This window comes from Cryptomeria japonica, chromosome 10 (assembly GCF_030272615.1).
Source record: "Cryptomeria japonica chromosome 10, Sugi_1.0, whole genome shotgun sequence".
NCBI classification, from domain to species: Eukaryota; Viridiplantae; Streptophyta; class Pinopsida; order Cupressales; family Cupressaceae; genus Cryptomeria; species Cryptomeria japonica.
Window position 1 is genome coordinate 624,733,121 of NC_081414.1, and position 24,168 is coordinate 624,757,288.

General features: G+C 36.4%; 1 protein-coding gene across 1 annotated transcript; it reads left to right on the forward strand.

Moving 5' to 3' along the window:
- Positions 1-5,746: 5,746 nt before the first annotated feature.
- Positions 5,747-7,529, forward strand: LOC131029986 (uncharacterized). The gene is made up of 4 exons (XM_057960670.2): positions 5,747-6,149; positions 6,788-6,880; positions 6,966-7,097; positions 7,293-7,529. The coding sequence occupies exons 1-4, from the start codon at positions 5,916-5,918 to the stop codon at positions 7,338-7,340; spliced, it is 507 nt and encodes a 168-aa protein (XP_057816653.1). The 5' UTR covers positions 5,747-5,915; the 3' UTR covers positions 7,341-7,529.
- The last annotated feature ends 16,639 nt before the right edge of the window (positions 7,530-24,168 follow it).

Below are 24,168 nucleotides of genomic sequence, written 5' to 3' on the forward strand. Positions count from 1 at the left end.
TTTTATTTTCTTTTTTTAATTATTATTTTGCTATCATGTCTACTTTAATTCTTGAAATTAAGTTAAATAACAGTAATTAACGTTCATGGAAAATGCATATCTCTTTTATTTTTCATTTCAAACACCTTTTGGATGTTGCTACTGATAAAACCTCTGAGCCCGCTACAACTGCTCCTCAAGCCGACCAAGACAGGTGGAAGGCTCAAAATGAGGAAGCACTTGGTTTAATTGGTATTTCAATGGGTCCTGATTTGTATGTTCTAATTGAAAATTGTACAAAAGCATATGACGCTTGGGAAATTTTAAAAACAACTTATGATAGCTCAAATGAATCCCGAAAAATTCAGCTTCAAGATCAACTCGAAGATCTCAGGTATACGGATTTTAAAACCATGGATGAATTCTTATTAAATTTTGATTCTATTAATAGTCAATTAACTGGTTTAGGAGTTACTCTAGTTGATTTACGTTTAATTTATCTTATTCTTAAAAAATGTCTTCTTCGTCAATTTCAATAATTTATTACAAATATTCATGCTCAACTTTCTATTCCTAGTCTAGCTACTCAATTAACTTATGATATTTTTCGTAATTTATTACGTCAAGAGGAAGCTAAATTAATTCAATTTGGTACTCTTAAAAGTAGTGAACATGCTTTTATGTCTAAAAACCAAAATCATAATAATAATTTTAGATCCAATAATAATAATCATAATCATAATAATAATCAATCTCATTCTAAATCCTATCATAACAATTCTCATAATAATAATCATAATAATACGTACAGTAATCAAAGGAATAATTCTCGAACAAGACCCCATTGCAAATATTGTGGGAAAGATGGTCATATTACTAATAATTGTTTTAAGAAGCAAAATGGTAAAAAATCCATGAACCAAAATAATCAAAATAATCAACATAAACCTCATTATAAGAAAGGTAATAATAATGGTAATTCATCTCGTCATGCATTTACATGTACTTATAATGTTTCTCAACCACTTGAGTGGATTATTTATTTTGGTGCATCTCAGCATGTTACTTCTCATAAAGAATGTTTTGAATCTTTGCATCCTGATACTTCTAATATTCCTGTTCAATTAGCTAATAATCATAGTTGCAAAGTTGAAGCTATTGGTGATATGAATGTTCCTAATGGGAAATTACATGATGTTCTTTATGTTCCTGAATTAAAATCAAATTTGAATTCAGTTCCTAAACTTTGTCAAGATTCTAAGATTAACTTTTATAGGGGCATGTGTTATGTCATTGATCCAAAAACTAATCATGTTATTGCTACTGGTAAAATGGATAGTGATAACTTATTCAAGTTCTATGAATTTTCTCATACAAAGTATTCCTTGCTTACTACTATTGATTTTACTATATGGCATGAAAGACTTGGCCATCTCAATTCTGATTATATTTCATTGATGTAAAAAGTAAATATGGTTGATGGATTGCCTACTATTGTTCTTTCTCAAATTGTTTGCAATGGTTGCATGAGTGGTAAGATGCATAGGGAACCCTTTTCTCATGGTCAATCTTGGAGGGCATATACTAAATTGCATCTAGTTCATAGTGATCTCTTGGGCCCCATGAAGAATCCCTCCATCCAAGGTTCAAGGTATGCTCTTACCTTTGTTGATGATTTTTCAAGGAGAACATGGATATATTTCCTTCATAGTAAGGATCAAGTGCTTGATGTGTTTACTGAATTTTATATGTTTGTAGAAAGACAATCTGGTTCTAAAATTAAGATTCTTCGTATTGGCAATGGAAGAGAATATGCCAATAATGCATTTAATGCTTATTTGAAATCTTTTGGAATTAAACATGAGCTTACCATTCCTTATACACCACAACAAAATGGTGTGGCGGAACGGACGCATAGGACCATTGTGGAAATGGCAAGATGTTTATTGCATGCAAAAAATATGGATTACAAGTTTTGGGCTGAAGATATGGCTTGTGCAACTTATTTAATTAATAGAACACCTACCAAATCCTTAAAGGATAAAACTCCTGAAGAAGCTTGGTCTGGTAGAAAGCCCAATTTGTAGAATTTAAGAATTTTTGGTTCCATAGCTTATGTTCATAAACCTAAGGAGAAAAGAAAAAAATTAGATGCTAAATCTTCTCCTTTTATTTTTGTTGGTTATGATGAAAATACTAAAGGTTATAGAGTTTACAATCCTATTACTAACAAGGTAAAGTTGCAAGAGATGTTTGTATTGTAGAAAAAGGCATTCATGATTGTTCTAAAGTGGAGGATGATGAACTTGCTCAAAGCAAAGTTGTGCTTGTGGAGGACCAACCTCCTTCTCTTAACCCTACTCCTAATGCATCTCTTTCTATTCCTTCTAGTGATAGTGATGATGATAATAATAACTCTACTCCTCATGACTCTTCTTCTAGTGATGAGTCCATTACTTCTAAAAGAAGACCTAAATGGTTTAAATCTTTAATTCAAGATAGTGATGAATACTTAGCTAGAATGGATAGACTTCAAGCTAGAAGAGTTAATTATTGTAATTATGCTTTAATGACTACTATTATGAATTCTAATGATCCTAAAACATTTGATCAAGGTAAAAATCAATCACATTGGCAAAAAGCAACGAAGGAAGAATATGATACTTTAATCTCTAACCAAACTTGGGATTTAGTTCCCTTGCCTCATGGTAGAAATATTGTTTCTTGCAAGTGGCTTTATAAAACTAAATTGAATTCTAATAATCAAGTTAGTAAATTTAAAGCTAGATTAGTTGCTAGAGGTTTTTCTCAAATTGAAGGCTTAAATTATACTGAAACTTTTGTTCCTGTTGCTAAAATAATTACAATTAAACTTGTACTTTCTTCGACTTCTAGAATGAATTGGCCTATCCACCAAATGAATGTTAAAAGTGCTTTTCTTAATGGTGATTTACATGAGGAAATTTATATGTCTCAACCTCCTGATTTTATTAAAGAAGGTAATGTACACTTAGTTTGTAAATTAAAGAAGTCAATTTATGGATTAAAGCAATCTCCTAGGGAGTGGTATTCAAAGATTAATGCATTCTTTCTTTCTCAAGGCTTTATTAGAAGTAAAAATGATCCTAACTTGTATATTAAACATAGTGAAGATGATATTGTCATTATTATCTTGTATGTAGATGATTTGATTCTTACTTCAAGTTCCAATACTTTGATTTCTGATATTAAGTTTCAACTTAATCAAAAATTTCAAATGATTGATTTAGGTCTTTTACATTATTTCTTAGGAATGCAAATTTGGCAAACCTCTAAAGGAATTTTCTTATCTCAAAGTAAATATGCTCAAGATCTCATAGATACATTTAAAATGAATGATGCCCACCATGTTTCAATTCCTATTGAATTAGGCACTAAGTTAATGCTTGATATGCAAACTCCTCTTGTTGATCCTACTTTGTATAGACAATTAGTTGGAAGTTTGAATTATTTAACACTTACTAGGCCGAATATTGCTTATAGTGTTGGTTTGGTTTCAAGATTCATGTCTAAACCTCAACAAACACACTTTAAAGTTGCTAAAAGAATTTTAAGATATAGGAACTATTAATGTAGGTTTGTTTTATGATGCAAATTCTGATTTTACTTTAAATGGTTTTAGTGATTCCGATCTAGGTGGAGATCCCAATGATGGGAAATCTACTTGTGGTTATTGTTTTTTTGTTGCTTCGGGAGCAATTTCTTGGAATAGTAAAAAGCAACAATCTACCTCTCTTGGATCCATTGAAGTTGAGTACAAAGGATGCACTAATGCTTCCAAAGAAGCCTTGTGGCTTAGAAGACTACTTGAAGATTTGGGTCTACCTCAACACGAACCAACTCCATTGTATTGTGACAACCAAAGTGCCATTGCCTTGGCTAAAAATCCGGTTTTCCATGCAAGGACAAAGCACATTGCTCTTCAACACCACTTTATTAGAGAGAAAATTGAAGACAAGCAAGTTTCACTCCTCTATTGCAAGGGGGAAGACCAAGTTGCAGATATTTTGACCAAGCCACTTTGTAAAGAAAAGTTCCAATTTCATTGTAAAAATCTTGGATTGCAACCCATTGAAGGGTTTGATGTAAACTCCCCAAGTAAAGCTTAAGGGGGGGTGTTAGAATATTTAATCTTTACTTGGCTTAGGTTTATTTGTATTTAGTTTAGGATATTCCTTTGGAATTCCTACATGTAATTTGTCCTCTAGTACATGTGTGAGGACAAGTCATTTCTTTAATTTTCCTTTATCAAGGAATATTAGATTTCCTCCATAAGAGGATGTGGACACATGACACACACATTTTATGAATGGTGGCATTCATAGATTTTGGAGTTATTTTGTAACTCCTCTCCTCATCTCTATTTAAGAGATGTCTCCTCTCTCATTTCTTCTAAACTGACAATATTGTAAAGAGCTTCTCTCTCTCTCTCACACACACATTTTAGGCATTGCCTCATTCATAATAACACAAGGGGTTTTTCTTTGCTTTTCCCCTTTCAAAAGTTTTTGTGCCTCCTTCTTCACATTTGGGTGATTGCTCCAAGGTTTCTGCATTTCTCTTGGTAACATTTACTTCATCAATAAACTTACTTGGATTTTATTTTTCTTTCCTTGCTCTTGTATTTCCTTTCAGATTAGATAAACCATACTTACCATGTTTTTGAAGGTACTTGAAATCCTTTACATAAAGCGAAGAAACAATGAAAGCAAAGATAAAACACCAAAAACCATTCATAGACACAAACTCTTAGCAAACATCGAACAACAAAGACAACCTAGTCCACTAGATGTATAAAGGAGAAGGAAAGAAAATACCCCAAATGCATCTTCTTAAGAATTTTTGTTACATCTAGTTCTTCTTGGTAGAAATTCTCATGTAACCAAAGTCCATTAGTTCATTTTTTTTTCCTCTTTGGGTGTTTTCTTCTTGTTAGCTTTGATTTTCGTATCGAGACCTACTTTTCCACTCTTATCCCCTGAAGCAACTTTCTCATCAGTAATATAAATAACACGTCTCTCTTGTAAATCTTTTAGCTTGTTTGTGATTTTTTTTGATATTTACAGTGTTGTCTAGAAGAATACATTCATTAACTTGGACTATATGGCTAAGAATATTATTAATGACCATGAGTTCATTTTCAAGATTGCTCAGTTGAATAGAGTGCTACCAATTCCAATTCTTACACTCAACCAAGGTGACCATATTTTCATTTTTCAAATTAGATAAATCTTTCTCAATTTTAATCATCATGAAAGTAGTTTCCCATACCAACGTCTTCCTTCCCTTCCATATAAGTTTGACAACCAATTTTCACGCGAATAATTGCAAACTTCATATTGGACCAATTGATTTTAACCAAAAACTATATAGTCACAATATGAACTCAAGATGTCAGATCATTTTAATAGAACTATAAGATTCTCAAATTTAAGCCTAAATTACATACTAACAAACGTTAACGCAAACCCAAAACACCATCTATTCTTTTAGTGGACCCTTAACAAATAATATAACATCATACATATCTCATTGAAATAGGAACCACTAATGTATAGACTATATATCCAAGGAAAGGGCCATGTTAGAAAACAGTCCACCTCCAATCCAAAGTAGGTGGGGCTGTGTGCGTCCCACATCCCACATCCTATCTGGCAGATAAGCTTCTATTCTTCGCTCTGAAGATAAGGTTTCACCACTGCTTACAAAGATATTTTTGCCCAATAACAAAAATGGGTCAGACTCGACAAAAGTTTCAGTACAGCCTTTTGCACCCTAGAAAAATGGGTCAGACTCTACATTTATTTCATTAAGACTCTGCATGTTATAAACAGAATTGTATATCTTCAAGTGTCTGTATTGAAGAAGTTTTTGGGGGTAAAACAGTATACCACAGAATGGAAAATCAAGCAAGCAAGCCAAGCAGGAGCGAGGAGTTATCTTCATTGGAAATACAAGAGCAAATGGAGCAAAACGTGAAGGAACAATTCGATGCTGCTGCCCCCAAGCGCCATACCAAGCCCCAGAGAAGCGAATACTCTTCACAATACACTGATAAACTTTTTCCACAAGGCTCTGGTCTGCAAATCCCAGAATATACCAAGTTTCAAGAGCTCGAATCTCACAAAGATGTACGCATTTAAAGAAAGAAACTTATTGATTAGATGATTCGTTTTGATAGTTTCAATTTTATCTTTTTATGTTGAAGATTTTATTTTGCTATTAGATAATCTATTCGAATATTATTTGTAGTTTATGGATTTGATTGTAGAGAGATTTTTTTTCATCAATGTTTCCAATCACATTCTATGATCTTACATCTCGTTGAACTCTCTTACATTCTGATCTTGATGATATAGACCATGAAAAAGTGATCCAAAATGTTGATGAAAACTACCAATAAAATTTTATTTTAACTAAGATAAATAATTTTGGAGATCAGAAAAAAACAAAAACTTTTGAAGATCTTATTAATCTTATTAAATCTAAGAAAGCTAAAGATTATCTTTTTGCTTCTAATACCATCTAATTTTTCAGAGCTCCATTTTGTCACTGTCCATGAGACTGTTGAGCCAGATCTAAACCCTGAACAATTTAGTTAAATAAATAATCCATCAGTCCTTATTTGAAAATGGTCATAGGAGTAAATGTAAACTGACACTCATATGGGTCATTACATTAATGACCCCACTATTAAGTTTCCCAAACTTTTAACTGAAAAATGGATATTTGTTCATGTTTGTCTTGATGGAGTTATCTTTGTTTGTAGGAATTGATCTACACTGGGGATTCGCCAGCTGAAGAGTTCATCGAAACAGATTACTACAAGGATTTGAATGACATTGATAAGGAGCACCATACTGTAAGTTATTAAGATCTGAGTGTCATTCTGTTAATTTTTTAGGTCATCTGTATGGAGATTTATGATACGATTTGTTTCTGTGCAGACTGGAACTGGGTTTATTAAGGTAGGGAGAAAGAGTGACAGTGATTTTCACTTGGGGTCAGTTTCTAATGGATCCTTCCAACATACCACAACCAACCCTGCAACTAATGAATGGGTCCCCTCTGCTGAACAGGTGAGAATCTATAGAAAATAAAGGCATAAGTTGAGAACATATGATCTTTTACCCAATTCTAGTTTCTTCTGTGTGTTCTGAAGTTTGGCTCAACTTTTTGGGTGTTAAAACACCATGAAAGTTGTAAGGGTAAAGGGCAAGCTAGATCTTGACTGATCTGAGAGCCAAAGTTAACTTTCTGGGCTACTTTTGCAGGCATTACCAAACTCAAACAAACCTAAGAGGAGTGATCTTGAGATGTGAAGATTGCATTTATTGTGCTTGGTGATGAGTGGAGAATGAAGCTTATCTTTAATATATGGACACACTCATCAAGGGCTGCTTTCATCTATTTATTGTAGGTGTTTTTCTCCTTAATGGAGAAATGGAGCTTACTCAAATATTCATGCAGTTTAAGACTATTATAATAATTATAAGATCTTAAGCTTTTCATCTCCTTGTTGCAAGGAAGTTTTATGGTTTATAGTATTGTGATGGAAAATAGTTCATCTGTTCACTTTAGGATTTGGAATTGGATAATTGATTAGTTAATGTTATTTTAGAAAAGTAAAAATGAAGGATTATGGTTCTTAATTTTTGAAATGATGAAGAAGAATAATTCTGATGTAGTGTTGAAATATGTTTTTATGGTATCAAAATAATAATAATAATCTAGATCTATTTTTTTGTCTTGAGTTTTGTGAAGAATTATAATCACTTTTTAGTCAAATCTATTGTCTTGGGTTGCTTTTATGGTGCAGATTTGTCCAATGGCCTATGGATGTAATTTAACACATGTCACAATTTTACTCCTCAATTCACTATCTTCTTGTGACTTGCTTCATGAAAAGTTGGGACTAGACAATTGAACAATTAATGTTATTCTAGAAAAGTTAACGCAAAGGAGTGTGGTACTTAGCTTTAGGAATAATGAAGAAGAATATTTTTGATGCAATGTTGAAATTTGTTGCTATGGTACACAAAAACATATAATTTGGATCTAACCCTTATCTTGGTTTTTGCACAAAACTATGAATATTTTTCAAATTGAATCCATAGTTCTGCATTGTTTCTATGGGTGTGGATTTGTTGCATGGTCCAATGGATTCAATTTGATAAATCTCACAATTTTTCTCCTTAGATCACTATGTTCTTTGTTGCTTGCTAACTATTAGGGGTTTATCTCATGACCATATGGATTTGATCTAATTTGTCTTGCACTTCTACTCATTAGTTCATTATGCTCTTTGCTTCTTATTGATCCTTTAAAAATACATTGGAGGAAATATTACATTGTTGGGGTCAGCTTCTCATAGGTTAACCCCTTAGAAGTTATCAACTTTAAGACAATAGGTAAGTGTACAAGCATCTTGAATTCAAATGCAAATGGATTTTTTTTAGTGCTCCAATTGAAGTGTTCTTATTGAATACTCCTTGAACGAGAAATATTGTTCAATGAACACTTAGATGATAACTTAATCCACATCAAATGTCTTTAGATACCACTATATATTAATAGATTGTGCTAAATGTGTACCATGTTGGCTTATGGTGGGAATAGAATAGGTGGGAGTTATTAAAACTTGAATTTAGATTTTTATTTTTTTAAGGGATCAATTCCATGGGGTATAGGATGTTGGCATTATGTTGTCATTGATGTCAACCGGTATAGAAGAATGCAACCGGTGTGATAGATTGTTGGTACTGCTATCATTGATGTCAACCGGTATAGCAGGATAACTAGTATAGGAGAAAAGTTAATGTGTTGTCATTAGTGATTTTCAATATATAGAAGGATGAACCGGTATGCTAGTGGTGCAATTAAGAGACCGGTGAGTAAAAGGTTGTTGACATAATGATGCATACAACCGGCATGAAGGATAAGGCATACTAGGAGGCTAATTGTGATGAAGAAGAGAAATTTTATTTGAATCACATCAACACCGGAGGTGATTTGTGCAGGCTACTAGATTGCTAGTATGATGTTAACTAGCAGAACTCCCACTAGATGAAGAAGCTATCATAGGTTAAGCGATAAGTTGACATTGTATAAATGTGCCTCACTAGCAAGAAGGAAAGTATGTTGTCCACCGGCAGACACATCTACCGGAATCTACATCGGTGATAGTTGACATGTTATGTCAACCGGTGAAACATCAGAGAAGAGACAAGGAAGATAAGGTTCTCACCTGATAAAGAGGAGTGCAACAAACTGAAGGTTAAGGATAATTGTCAGAGTAGCTATGTTTCCAGCAAGTGAACATATTCATAGAGGTGTTTCACCAACAGAGAAGTGAAGTGTAGACATAAAGGTTTCATCAGCATGAAGGATATGATATGTTATTGATCAGGAGAAGATGTGCATGATGTTGCTGCAAAATGGAACAAAGGTATACACTTGTAGGATAGAAAAGGTGATGGCATGAAGGTCAGCCGGTAAAGTATGATATACTGACAAGGTTATTATACCGGCGGGTTTGGTGAGCCGGTAGATGTGCACTGGTAATGCATGATGGTCAGTGATCTTGTCTGAATCGATGCAGATGATTCAGCCGAGGTGGATAATGACAATGATCCCATGTGGGGGTGAAGTGGTGAACTTGCACAGGTCGGTATAGAGTGACGATGAGGTAGTTGGCAGTTGGTCTGGGATTAATGGTGACTGCGCTGCTCGAGGATTCACAACAGAGGTTTGTGGATCAAGATCCAAGACAAGTTGATTGCGCAGGTCAGGCTAGCGAAGGAACCAACTAAGCCATTTATGTCGTTTGACCAAGGGATGAACCGACAGATTGAATGCAGAATGCCAAACATAGAAAGTGTGTTCTGGAAGGCACAAAAAATGGTGGTGATGTGTAGATAGATGTCTAGGCAATCAAATCAGATAAGATCTGATTGGATTTGGTTTTCCTCGAGGTTGATGAGGAAACCCTAACCGCCTATGATTTGAATTGGCTTTGATAGGAAGACTGGGCTATAAATATGCAAGCCAAAGATATTGTTTAGTGCTGCTGGATGGGAGACTGTATAGAAGTTGCATGAGAGAGTTAGATCAGAAAAAGTGAAAATAATAGAAGATAATAGTGACTGAGTGAGTGAAGGTTAAACCAGTGATAAGGTTTGATAGAGGGTTTAACCGGTATGATTTGAGCAATCGGTAAAGCAACTAGATTGCATCAGAGAAGATAACTGGTAGGTGCTTGTACCGACAGGAAGACAATAGAGGGTGTTGAAGTGCATAATAGTGAAGGAGAGATCCAGCAAAGCAGATGCAGAGCAAGGTAACTAGTTGAGTATAAACTGGTAAAGCAGCATCAGAGAGAGGTGAACCGATGTAGTAGAGAAGGTGTATTACTAACAGAATGAAGTATATGAAATGGTTACAAGATTCACTTATAATAGTATAAATACTTTTGTATTTGATGCTATCATTGTGATCACTGAGTTGTAGCTCGGTGCAAGGGTTGGTGCTCCTTGGGTTGGTGCCCTAAAAATTTGTAACAAATTTCATTGTGAGGCTGAATTGGAGTAGTAGACTCCAACAACATTGCTCATCGAGGTTTTTCCAATCTTGGGTTTTCCTCATACAAACTGGTGTTATGTGGTGTGCCCCTTTTGTGTGATTGCATTGTGTTGCTTTGTTTTAGCTTACAAGTAATATTGCTTAGTGTTTGTTTTGCTAACCGATATTCTCACTTGGGATTAGAAGGGTAAAGTTTGGATACCATTGATTCACCCCCCTCTCAGTGGCATATTGTGTCCAACAATTGGTATCAGAACATAGGTACCCTGTTTATCAATCTTTCTCTCACTTGGGTAGATCTTGTCAAGGACACAATGGTTAAGTGTGAGTAAATCTCTACTCCTATTTTTAATGGATTAAACTATGCCATTTGGAGTTGTAAAATGGAAGTCTACGTGTCCTTAGGTTATGATGTCTGGATGGCGGTTGCTAATGGTCTCCCTAGGAATGCCAGTCCTCCCACCAGTCTTGAAGAAAAAAGAAGATCCTTGTGCAATGATGAAGACATGAAGGTTATTTTCAGTGGACTAATCAGTGATGTTCCCTCACAGGTGGATAAGTGTAGATCGACAAAGAGTCTATGGGATAGACTAAAGAAGATTTATGAAAATGGATCCTGTACCACTGGATCAGTTTGTGAGAGTGAAAATAACAATGCAGCAAACACATGTACAAGTGATAGAGGTAGATCAAATTGTTGTAGTAGCAATGGTGATGAGGAGACTCGTCTCTTCATGGCCCATGAGATAGATATTGAGAATCACACATCAAAAGAGGTTAATGAAGATAGATCCCATCGGTTTGATGTGTTTGGCAGTGATAATGAAGAAGATGAAGATGAAGGAGATAAGGTAAATAGATCTAGCTAGGAAGATCTATTTGATAGTGAAGATGAAGCAGAAGTTGACATTGAAGGAGAGCTTGCAAATGCACTCGAAGAACTCAGAAGAGTAAGGAATGAATACAAGCTATTCAAGAATGTTGCCATTGTAGAGCAGAACCAGTTGCCAAAATGCCTTGAAGAGTCTGAGAAATGCATCTCAGAGTTGAAGTCCCAAGAAGGCGACACCAAGGAATGTCAGTGCAGTGATCTAGCCTTTGAGCTAGAAGTAAAAGATAAAGAATATTAGCAGCTGCTTGGAGAAATGGAGATTCTTCGAAATGACCTTGAGAAATGTCAGGATGAGCTCAAGGTAAGAATCCGGTTTGATGGTAGTAGTGATTGCTTGGACAAGATGTTGAATAAGAAAAAGCATGCCAAGGATACCAATGGATTAGGAAGTGGTTCCAGTGAATGCTCCACCAACAATAATGTCGCCCACAATGGCATTCTATTTGTCTCCTCAAATGGAGAGAACAAGAGACAAACCTTCACTACTAGAAATGATCCCCAGAAGAAGGTTGACCTGACCATAATCGGTGAAGACCTGCAAACAAGAATGAAGACCAATGTTGCAAGAAGGAGGAACAATGTAGATCCCAAAGAAAAAGGGAAAATGGATAAAGACAACTTCACCAGAAGAAAGAACATGAGAAGGCAGCCTAGAAGGCCTTCCACCAGTATAAGAGAAGGAGTTGCTACTGCCGACACATCAAATCAACTGTGGAGGAATAAGGGATCTGTTAGAAGACCCGTAGAGAATGGACAACCCTGGATCCATTCCCAAAGAAGCAGAAATGGAGATGCCAAACCGGTAAGACCACCACATGTTTGGGAGAATAAATTTGTAAGTAATAAGTCTCCTCTCTCTGGTTATTGCTTTGCATGTAATGGCTATGGCCATAGAGAAGAGAATGTAGAAAGTGATCTAGAAGAAATTATGTAAGATCTCATAAAAAACATGCATATAAGCATAATACATCTAGGGATAGAAGCATGCATATCCCCTCTCCCGGTTATGCTAGGAAGAATCCATTTGTTGTTCCTAATAATGCAAATATTATGTGTTATAACTGCAATGGATTAGGTCATAGAAATTATGAATGCAAGAAGAAGAATATGCATTCCTATGGTAACCGGTGGAACAATCATGCTCAATGTGAGAGCAGTTACAGGGGATATGAGCAGCATAGACCTACTTGGAACAAGAGGAGAAATGTTCCTACATATTCAAGGAATTCGAGGAAATCGGTAACCAACCACAATGACATGATCAAAAAAGGAAGAGAAAACAGATATGTTGGATGATTCCCCAATCATGAGATTGGCATGGATGTTGTGTGCTACTACAACACTACTTCCAGTTATGCTACAGAATCCAGAAGTGTAAGGATCAATCAGCAAGAGAAGAAGAAACCTGCTCCTTAGACTGAAAAGGGGAAGATAAGTGAGACCAAGTAGACATGGAGGAAGAAGAAGGAAAGTAGGACCATGGACCAATACTATGCATTAAATGCATAGGTGATATCTCCTATGGCTTAAAGGAGATATAGGTCTAAGGGGGAGCTAAATGCTGATCAGATCATTCACCCTCTTAATGAAAGTAGACAAGGAGATAAACAAGCTGCTGCCAGTAAGAGGAAGAAAACGAGATGGAAGTGTGTGTGTAGTTACCTCCTTGACTACACATGGAAGATGGTTTACTGCTATAGGTGAAATGAATGGTAGCATAGATAATTGGGATCAGGAGATAGAGGTCAAGAGGAAAGAGTCCCGATGGAGAAGATGAACCGATATTGGACACCGGTATGTGTAGCATGTTACCGACACAGATGTTGATCAATGTTTTAGGTCATGTAAGACAATGAGGTTGGAGATCATTGCAGTAGCCTTGGTAGCATGTAATGAAGTGCTTATGTCTCAGGTGGTATTGGAAAGGACTTGAATGACATGTGTTGGTTTGGTAGCTGACCTTATATGCATACATATTTATGGGTCAACCGGCTGGATATGTGACTTGCATTTGGCATTATGGTCATGATGGTATATGTCATAGGTATAGATGTGAGTCTCGATTTAGGACCAAACTAAATAGATGAAGATCAGAGGTTTCTATTTTAGGGGGAGTTTAGGGCCATATTTTTAGATTGATATCAGATATATTGAACACAGAAGGAGATCAAGAAGATGCTTGATAATACCAGTATGATTATGTTTTTAGAGTTGTTAGTATTCAATTTGTCTATCAAACTCATAATCCATTTGCCCGAGAGAAAATTTGAATAGGTAAAGAAATTGCTCATCTGACTATGGGTCATCAGTTGAAAATAAGAGAAGTTTGGCAAACCGGTAGGACCACATGCACAAGAGAAGAAATTCATTTCCTCAACTGGTTTTGAGCAAAAGGAGAAAGACCAATGTATGTTGTTAAAGGTTGTTTGGTACCTGAACTTTCCATCTCAAGTGTTGATGATTGAGATGATGTTGTGCATAATCTTCAAAGGGGGAGATGCACATAGTAAAAAGGGGGAGAAAGAAAGCTATAGCATACCGGATGCCATAGACCCTTTGCCATTGTTGTTAAAGGGGGAGAAAGAAAGCTGTAGTATCCCAAATACTACAAGTATTGACATCAATGCCAAAGGGGGAGATTGTTGGCATTGTGTTGTCATTGATGTCAACTAGTATAGAATAATGCAACCGGTGTGATAGATTGTTGGTACTACTATCATTGATGTCAACTAGTATAGGAGAAAAGTTGATGCGTTGTCATTAGTGATCTTCAGTATGCAGAAGCATGAGCCGATATGTACCGGCATACTAGTGGCACAGTTAAGAGACCGATGAGTAAAAAGTTGTTGACATAGTGATGCATACAAACAACATGAAAGATAAGGCATACTAGGAGGATAATTGTGATGAAGAAGCAGAATGTTATTTGAATCACATCAACACCAGAGGTGATTTATGTAGGCTACTGGATTGCTAGTATGATGTTAACTAGGAGAAATCCCAATGAATGAAGAAGTTATCATAGGTTAAGGGATAAGTTGACAGTGTATGATGCTTCTTTGAGCAAGCTGACATATAGAAAGATACCAGGACATATGTCAAGTTGAAGATATATCCTCCCCTCGGTAAAGTCACACTTGTACTGATAGAATGATTCCCTGAGATAGGTAGGTGATTGAATGCAAAGACCAGATGAACAAGTGGAAGATGATAAAACCTCTAGAGCATGAGATCAGAAATGCACACCACATAAGAAAGTGAAAAAAAAGTGTGCTATCGGGACAGTGAAGGAAGGATGAGGAGTTGAGATGGTGTGTTTGTCATCTTGACAAACCAGTTAAGAGGAGAACCAACTAGATGAAGAAGGACACTAGTGAGTCTGTAGGAACATAAATGGTGATACCGGGATGCAGATGAAGGCTGGTGCAGAATAGTTGGAGTTTGATGGCCTAGTGTCATAAATGTGCCTCACCGGCAAGAAGGAAAGTATGTTGTCCACTGGAAGACACATCTACTAGAATCTGCATTGGTGATAGTTGACTTGTTATGTCATCCGGTGAAACATCAGAGAAGAGACAAGGAAGATAAGGTTCTCGCCTGATAAAGAGGAGTACAGGGAACTGAAGGTTAAGTAGAGTTGTCAGAGTAGCTATGTTGCTGGCAAGTGAACATATTCATAGAGGTGTTTCATTGGTGCAGGAGCACCTAGTTTTGGTTCCATTTACAAAGTTTTCAATAATTTTTGTGTGATTAGGTTCAAATGTGTGATTTCTCTATTTGAAATGGCATCTCATAAGTGCATTGGGATAATCTATTTCAATGGGTTGTTTATTGGTGAGTCATCGGGTATCAGAAAGAGCCAGTTCAAGTCATCCCGATGACCCAATGAGTTAGCATTGGCTTGGAGCAAAGCCATCGAGTATCGACAGAAGTGGTTGCAAGCTATTGGCATATGCACACTCCAATGAGACATTGTATATTATTGAAGGTTTTGTCATTGATGGCAACCTTGCAATCCTATGGCACCGACAAAGATATTATACTGGCATCAGTAGATCACACTCAACATCGGCACTCAGGACACCGGCACCGACACAGAAGAAAAGAAGTATACCGGCACAAAGGCTGAGAGGATTTTTGTTATATAATATTTTGTTTATTATTATTGTAAGCCGACTTGGAAAATTGTAAAATGACTCTTATATATAAAGGAGATCATTGTATACATTTGTAGGAGTGATGTAGAAAAAACAAGAAAAATATTAGGTAGACCTAATGTGCGAAATATAGGCCAAAGGGTATATGTAAAGAACAGAGCAGGAACTGGTACTGAATCTCGCATTGAAGATGCTATTGTAAAGTAGTAAAAGATATTAGATTTGTATAATCCTTATTTGTAAGTTAGTGTGACTTCCCATTGAGCAGTGAGCTCTAGGCAGTTGGCCTTCCTGCATGTGCATGCCCCTATTATAAGTAATATTCTCTTATTGGCCAGTGAGTGAATATTGTGGGTCACAAATCCCACCGAGGTTTTTCCCACATCAGGTTTCCTCGTTAAAATCCTGTGTTATGGTGTACTTTTCATGTGGATGTTCTTGATTCTGTTTATTGCATTATTTCTTGCATACCGGTACACTATTATATTATGTTCTACATGTTTTAAGTTAAGAAATTTTAATCACCGGTTAGATACTAATTCACCCCCCCTCTCAGTATATGTGGGACCCCTAACAACTGGTATCAGAGCTTGGTCCTCTATTTTCAGAAGCCTAATAGCTTGAGGAAGATCTTGACACCGGTAAAGATGGAAAATCTGTTGAAGCAACTTGAAGGAGCTCTTACTGACTATGATGCAGAAAAATTGAAAAATATCAAACTAGAAGATGATTTAAGGGTAGCTCAAGATATTATTCAGGCACTTCAAGAAAATTTTACTATTGCAAGAAATAAGAGAAGAGAACTTTGTGAAAAATTGCAAAATGAGAATGATGAAAAGGAATCACTTAATGATATGATAAGAAAGTTGAAACAAGAGATCATGACAACAAAAAATGAAATGCAGGATATGACTATGAGATTTTGCAAAGAGATTGAGGATAGGAAAAAGAATGAAGAAGAATTGACCAGAAGACTAAGTGATGTAGCAAATGAGAATACAAGACTTAGCTATGAAAATGACATGTTGAAGACAGATCTGATGTATACTCAGAATGACTCAAATGAACTGATGAGACAAAAAGAAATCTTGGAAAGAGAACTGGAAACTACAAATCAACAAAAAGAAAAATTCAAGAAAAGCTTAGAGGAACTTGGCACCTTGCTGAAGAATCAAAAACCTAAAGGTGACACTTCTGGAATTGGCTTTGAAGTTGGTTAAAGCTCCGGCATTGCAAATACTCAGGATCACAACAAACCAGTAAGACAACCTAATGCTTATAAATTCAATGGAAAACGCTTTAACTGTAATAAGCATGGTCATAGAGCAAATGAATGTAGATCTAGAAATTATCAGAATATCAACATACCCACCGGTCAATGTTCTAAATGCAACAAAGTTGGTCACAACTCTGAAAACTATAGAATGAATGTGAGATGTTATGTTTGTGGAAGATTTGGACATTTATCAAATCAATGCAGAACACAAACCGGCATAGTTTATGGGAAAGCTATTCAAAAAAATAATGTAACTTGTTATGCATGTAACGAGATTGGGCATATTGCTAAATTCTGTAGAAGTAAAGGAACACCGGTAGACAACAAAAGTGCTAGCTTGAAAGGTAAAGAAAAAGATGAAGAGGTTAAGGAAGAATTCTCAAAACAATGGATTAGAAAAGCTGATCTAAATATTGGGAATACTCCTCCACTGGTAGAACCAATCAATGCTTCACCGGCAGGACAGAGCAGTGCTCCATTGGTAGGAAGTTCTTCATCCAATTGAAGAAAATTTCTTTGAGGGTTTGGCAATCTAATGACACATGTGCTAATTATTCCCTCGGTTAGAGATAAGAAGTTGAAAATTACTTATTACTGGCAAACAATGTTAAGTGAATACTTAACCGACATGCAATTAATGTGGTAGATGGTGAAAAGACACTATAGAGTTAAGGTTTTGGCTCCATTTCATTTCACCAAGATTTCAAATTTTCAAAGAGCGCGAAGATTTTGAGCTAAGGCATTTTGAGAAAGAAGCAAGCACACTCCAAGCAATCATCCATCCAAGATAGTAAAAGGTATTTTATCATGGCATCCACCTCTGCAATTGAATACATAGCAAACCCTACTATTGTTGAAGTAATAAGAAGACCTAGGCCTGTATTTCAGTTAGTTCCCGAGATAGCAAAGAAGGATGATACCTTAGGTGCTTTTTCTCAAATTCCTAAGGGAGTTGTATATGCTGAAGACCCCAAAATGTACATCCACTGCAACATTGAAGAGTTAGGAGATGAGGAAATTAAAACCATGTATAAAACCATGATATGTGATAATACCAGCAATGTAAAGGATGAACATAAAATCATTGAGACCCTAGGATTTACAGAAATCCTTAGCATTCCTGAATTTCCAAAGGATGTGATTAGGATAGTTTTAAGCAGGGTACATGGAGAATTTTTCTAGTTAGATGCAATCCATAAGATCACCAAGGAAGCTATGAAAGACGTCACAGGGTTACCGACCACCGATAAGAGGCCAGATAAAACCAAGAAGGTCTCCAATGACCTAGTTATAAACCTAATTGGTGCAACATTTTACAAGAGGTCTCTAAGGGTTAATGATGTAACAGATATCAATGTGAGATTCATAGTATGATATTAGGTTGCAAAGCTACTCATGCTAATAGACTTAATTCAGTTTCAAGTTTATGCATTAAGAGTGCTTATGATATGGTAAGAGATAATGCAAAAATTGACATATTTGAGTGGTTAAAGGATGAACTAATTGACAACCTTGGAAAGATCAAGAAGGACAAGAAAGGAATTTTCAGATTTGGAAATCTATTAGTATGCCTAATGCTACACATAACAAAATAGGTTCTCGGTATAGGTTACAAAGAACTTGGATATGAGATACCGATAGGAAAACAATTGACTGAACTATTCAATAACATGGGTGAGAACAAAGAAAACAATATTCATGACTTTTTCCAAGCATTAAAGGCCAAAATGAAGAAAAGAGTAAGGTTATCTCAAAAGATTGTAGACAAATACAAAGATGATATATGCTTTGTCATCAAGAAAGATGAAATCTGGATGGAAGCGGTCATCCCAAGGATAGTTTGGGTAACTGAGATGAGATATGAAATAGATGATCACATAGTTGAAACATATGCCAAAGCACTTCTGGAAGCCCCCAGATAACCAAAAGAAGAAGTATTTGGTAGTGCTAAAACCATTGAAAGACAAATTCAATCAAAGAAAAGGGTGAAAAAGGTTGAGGCAGTTGTAAGGAAAGGGTCTAGACAAGCAAAAGCCATTAAGGAAGATGTATTGAAGAAAACCGGCATAACAGAGGATGAGTTAGCAGATCCATAGCCTGAAACTCACCTATCACCGGTAGGTACTTCTTCAGGAAGTGACATGCCTGCAACTTTTAAAAGAGTTGTAAGAAAAAGAGATCCCTCACCGACAACCACACCTTCACCTAGGAGGACAAGGCAAAAGCAACAAGCTATGAGATCTCCGGTAAGAAAGGCCACACCAAAGAAGAAACTGTCACCCAAGAAGAAGAGGAGGACAGACAGAGACTTGGCCCCTCTTGATAAATTATTGAATGAAATCACAGGGGAAGGTAAACTGAAGAACATGGAGAAAATTTATGACACTCTAACAGCTGATGAGAAAGAACAAGTTGAAAACAGTGTTATATTGCACATGGATATGTACAAGAAATTTTTGATGGAAGTAGTCAATGAAATTCCTGATGAATTATTCAAAAGACTTGAGGCAAGAAGATAAGTAGTGATAGAATTGGATAAGAAAATAAAAATTGAGAAATTACTTGCTGTATATCTGGTAAACTCTCCACAAGAAATTGATGATTTAATTGCTCAAGCAAACCGGTCAGTATTCTCTACTGCACACCAGCATATTTCATTAATGGTAGGAAGAGTTAAGAGGTGACAGAGGAAACAAAAGATGGATGGGATATATTCCTAGTTGAGAAATAAAAATAAGAAGAGTATAGGAATCCCAAACCTATAAAGGTTTATTAGAAGGATAGAGACAAAGGGAAAGGAAAAGTTGGTGGACCACCAAGCATCAAAGTTAAAGACAACTTACCCCCACCCTCTTTAAATACTCCACTGGTGAAAACAACAAATACTGAAGATCAACTGACAGTTGAAAGTATGGATGTAGAGGATAATAATCCTAATTCTGAAGTCCTATACACTGTGGATGTTGATACTCAGAAGATCAACATAGTAGTAGACAAAGATACAACTGATAAGTCATATATGGCTAATGAGCCTCCGGTAGTAGGGGAAACAGAGAAATCGATAGAAGATAAAAAGAAAAAGGAAGAGACTGAGTCATAGACTAAGGCAATACAACATACAGAGAAACAAACAGAGCTAAAGGCTCTAGAACAACATCAACCAGAACAGGTACATAAGGAAACCGTGCCACCGACAACTAGTGAAGTAGGAAAACCAATGCTTAAAGAAATGCAGACACGAACTGACCTACCGAAGGTCAATACAAGCTTTGTTACTTCCAGTGGTACTCAGATTGTTGGATCATCATTAGCATACAAATCAACAAATGTGACTGAGGTGTTATTAGATTCTATCAAGAAAATAACCGACTACAGCTCATAAGCTTACAAAGCAATTGATGATTCCATACCAATTTTGAAGGTAATTGCTCCCAACTGTAATATAGATAACAAAGATTCTTTAGGACAATTGGATACATTGTGTAAATATATCTCAAAAAACATTGAGAAAATAAAGGAAGAGTCAGTTAAGGATAAGGTATAAATTGAAAAACAAAAATTCTTTGATGAGGAAATAAAGAAGTGTAATAGAGATTTTGACACACTTCTACCAGAACTATGTAATTTGTTGAAAGAATACAAAAATCTGTATAAAGATACTATAAAACAAACTTCTTGACTATAGATATTGACAAGAAAATGAGCAAGGTACATGATGAGATAAATAAACTTGCAGACAACTTTGTCAACTCACTTGATACACTATCAGTTTTTGAAGAGAAGATAACAAATTTTGAGGAAGAACTGCTCAAATTGGAAAGAGAGAAAGAAAGAATAATAAATAAGGCAAAACATTTGAGATCTAAACTAAGTCCAAGATTGGACTATCTAGCATCTCTGCGAAAGGAAATTTCTAAGGCATTAACATAGGGAAGCAAAACATTGGTAGAGCATTTGCAGCATCTCACCGGTATAGTGAAGAGAACTGAGACAACAATAAAGGATAGTAAGAAGTTTATGGATAGTATAAACTTGATTTTGGGAGATCTTTTTTAGATTACAACTACCCAACCACAAGGTTGAGGTTATGGATAGTTGAAACCACAAACTCTACTGACATCTTGACAACCTTTGTCATTGATGCCAAAGGGGGAGTGGTGGGATGAGAAAATTCAAAACACAGGAGTCATATGCTCAGGGGGAGCACACACATTTTTGGTAACATTTTTGGACTACACATTTTTGGATACTTTTTGAAATTTCTCATGAGTGTTGCCATCAATGCCAAAGGGGGAGATTGTTGGCATATGCACACTCCAATGAGACATTGTATGTGATTGAAGGTTTTGTCATTGATGGCAACCTTGCAATCCTATGGCACTGTCAAAGATATTATACCGGCATCAGCAGATCACACTCAACACTGGCACTCAAGACACTGGCACCGATACAGAAGAAAAGAAGTATACCGGCACAAAGGCGGAGAGGATTTTTGTTATATAATATTTTGTTTATTATTATTGTAAGCCGACTTGGCAAATTGTAAAATGACTCTTATATATAAAGGAGATCATTGTAGACATTTGTAGGAGTGATGTAGAAAAAACAAGAAAAATATTAGGCAGACCTAATGTGCGAAATATAGGCCAAAGGGTATATGTAAAGAACAGAGTAGGAACCGATACTGAATCTAGCATTGAAGATGCTATTGTAAAGCAGTACAAGATATTGGATTTGTATAATCCTTATTTGTAAGTCAGTGTGACTTCCCATTGAGCAGTGAGCTCTAGGCAGTTGGCCTTCCTGCATGTGCATGCCCCTATTGTAAGTAATATTCTCTTATTGGCCAACGAGTGAATATTGTGGGTCACAAATCCCACCAAGGTTTTTCCCACACCGGGTTTCCTTGTTAAAATCTTGTGTTATGGTGTACTTTTCATGTGGATGTTCTTGATTCTATTTATTGCATTATTTCTTGCATACCGGTACACTGTTATATTATGTTTTGCATGTTTTAAGTTAAGAAATTCTAATCACCAGTTAGATATTGATTCACCTCCCCTCTCAGTATTTGTGGGACCCCTAACACAAGCTACCCCAATGACTCGATGAGTTAGCATTGGCTTGGAGCGGAGCCATCGCATATCGGTGAAAGGGGTTTCAAGCTACCCCGATGACCCGATGAGCAAACATAGGCATTAAGTATTGTTATCGGCTATCGGGGAGAGTGGTTTCAAGCTATCCCACAGACCTGATAGGAAAGTGGATGGATCGGAGTAAGTCATCGGCTATCAGATGGAACACTTCAATGTTACATCGATGGCCCGATGACAAAGAACCAGTGAGACCCGTTGGAAAGTGCAAAGAGGAAGTGTGAAGACATTGGTCATTGGTAGCCCATTCTGATGTTACACCGAAGACCCGATAGGAAGTGAGAAGAGTTGGAGGTTGTCATCGGACATCACTAACATTGTTTGGATGTTACCCGAATGCTTCGATAGAACCTGTCCGACAATTGCCACTGGAAACCGTTGGTAATGAGATCAATCTTGTCCAATAGGAGGAGTTCACGACAGAGGATGGAATGGATAAAAGACCCAATAGGCATCTGTAAAAGGGTTGTTGTGGTTTTGAATATGGATTTTTGATTGCCATGGAGAACATATCTGTTTTCCTGAATAAAAAAGAGAAGTCTATTTTCTGGTTTCCATTCAGAGTCTGATTTCTGTTGTGAATTGCAATAATGTTTTAGAATCTTTAAGTTCACTTATGCAGTCAATGTAAATGCTTCATTTCTCTGCTCTGTGAGTTACTGGGTTGAACCCAATAATAAGCTCAGAATCTGTAAATAAGTTTTCCTTTTTCAGTATTGGTTATCTGTTTGTAAATAATAACATGGCTCTAGCTTGAAACTCCACTCGACCATTGGGGGTGGTCAAGCAGAGCCAATCATGTACAACAAGTTTTCATTTGTGGAAGTCCAGGAGATGGCATTAGCTATTCCTGCAAACTAGCCCTAGGCGAGCTTGGTGATAGTCTGGCTAGGTGTTAGTAGTGTGAAGGAGATAACTTGCAGGGGAGGAATCTATTGAGAACTGGGAGATCCAGAAGGCTATAAGCCCTAGAACTTAGTCATTTTTTAATCGAAAGGAGAGAGTTTGCCAAACCAAACATTAAGGGTGGTTTTGCAAAGAAAGAGAACAAGTGTTGACTTTCCTACACCCTTGCAAAGATATAGTGAGCAAGCTTACCTTGTGAGCTTGAGGAAGGTGAAACAAGCAAACTTCTGGTAGGGGATTACATAGGAGAAGAATATGGGTCCTAATAGAGAATATGATTACACCGTCAAAGAACTCCAGTTGGTGGTAAATTAGGACTCTCCCTATCAAAGTGGTATCAAAGAAAGTTAAGACTTGGAAAGAAACTTGTTGATGAAAGACACTGAATTCGTAGGAGAAAATAGTCTCAAAATGGTGACCAATGCAGATTTAGCCAAGAAGGTAGAAGATCAGGAGAAAGAGAATAGACTCCTGAGAGAAAGATTGCTACAATTGGAGAGCAAACTAGATGTAGTTGAGGATAAAAATGAGAAAGTAACAATTAAGGTCAATGAAGGGAAGGAAAAATAATCAGTAGAAGAGGATAGGATATCTGAACTAGACCCTGTTCTACCTGAAGAACCTTTCCTTAAAGCAATTAAAGCCTTAGGGGGAAAATCCTTGGAAGGAGTGCCACTTTTTTAATGAAAAATGGAGCCTGAAGTAGTTATGGAATGGATTGAAGGATTGGAGAATCACTTTGAGTGTGATGGAATTAGTGAAGCCCAAAGGTGAAGGTAGCCAAGTCTAGATTGAGAGGAGCAACCTTGACTTGGTGGAAGTTTATCCAAGAAGAAAGGCAAAAAGAGGGTAAGAACCAAATAGCCAATTGGAGAGGAATGGTAACCAAGGTGATGGAAGCCTATATCCTTGATGATTATTAGATGCAATTGCACAAAAGGAGACAAAACTTGAGACAAAGAGACTTGGATGTGAGTAGCCACACTGAGGAATTTCAGAAGTTATGTCTGAGATCCAAGGTGGTAGAGGATGAGAGCATCAAGGTAGCCAGATACTTGAGTGGCTTGAGATGAAATATTCAAGAGGAGTTAAGTTTGTTATGTCCTAACACCGTGCATAAGTGCTTTCAATTGGCACTGAAGGTGGAGGAAAAGAACAAGAAGAAACAAGAACAAAGCAACAGAG

What these genes read in the sequence shown, in the direction of transcription:
- LOC131029986 (XM_057960670.2), top strand. Translation starts at nt 5,916, where the DNA reads ATGGAAAATCAAGCAAGCAAGCCAAGCAGGAGCGAGGAGTTATCTTCA. An exon ending in AGCTCGAATCTCACAAAGAT is followed by an intron (nt 6,150 to 6,787) that starts GTACGCATTTAA and finishes CTTTGTTTGTAG; the next exon opens with GAATTGATCTACACTGGGGA. An exon ending in GGGTCCCCTCTGCTGAACAG is followed by an intron (nt 7,098 to 7,292) that starts GTGAGAATCTAT and finishes CTACTTTTGCAG; the next exon opens with GCATTACCAAACTCAAACAA.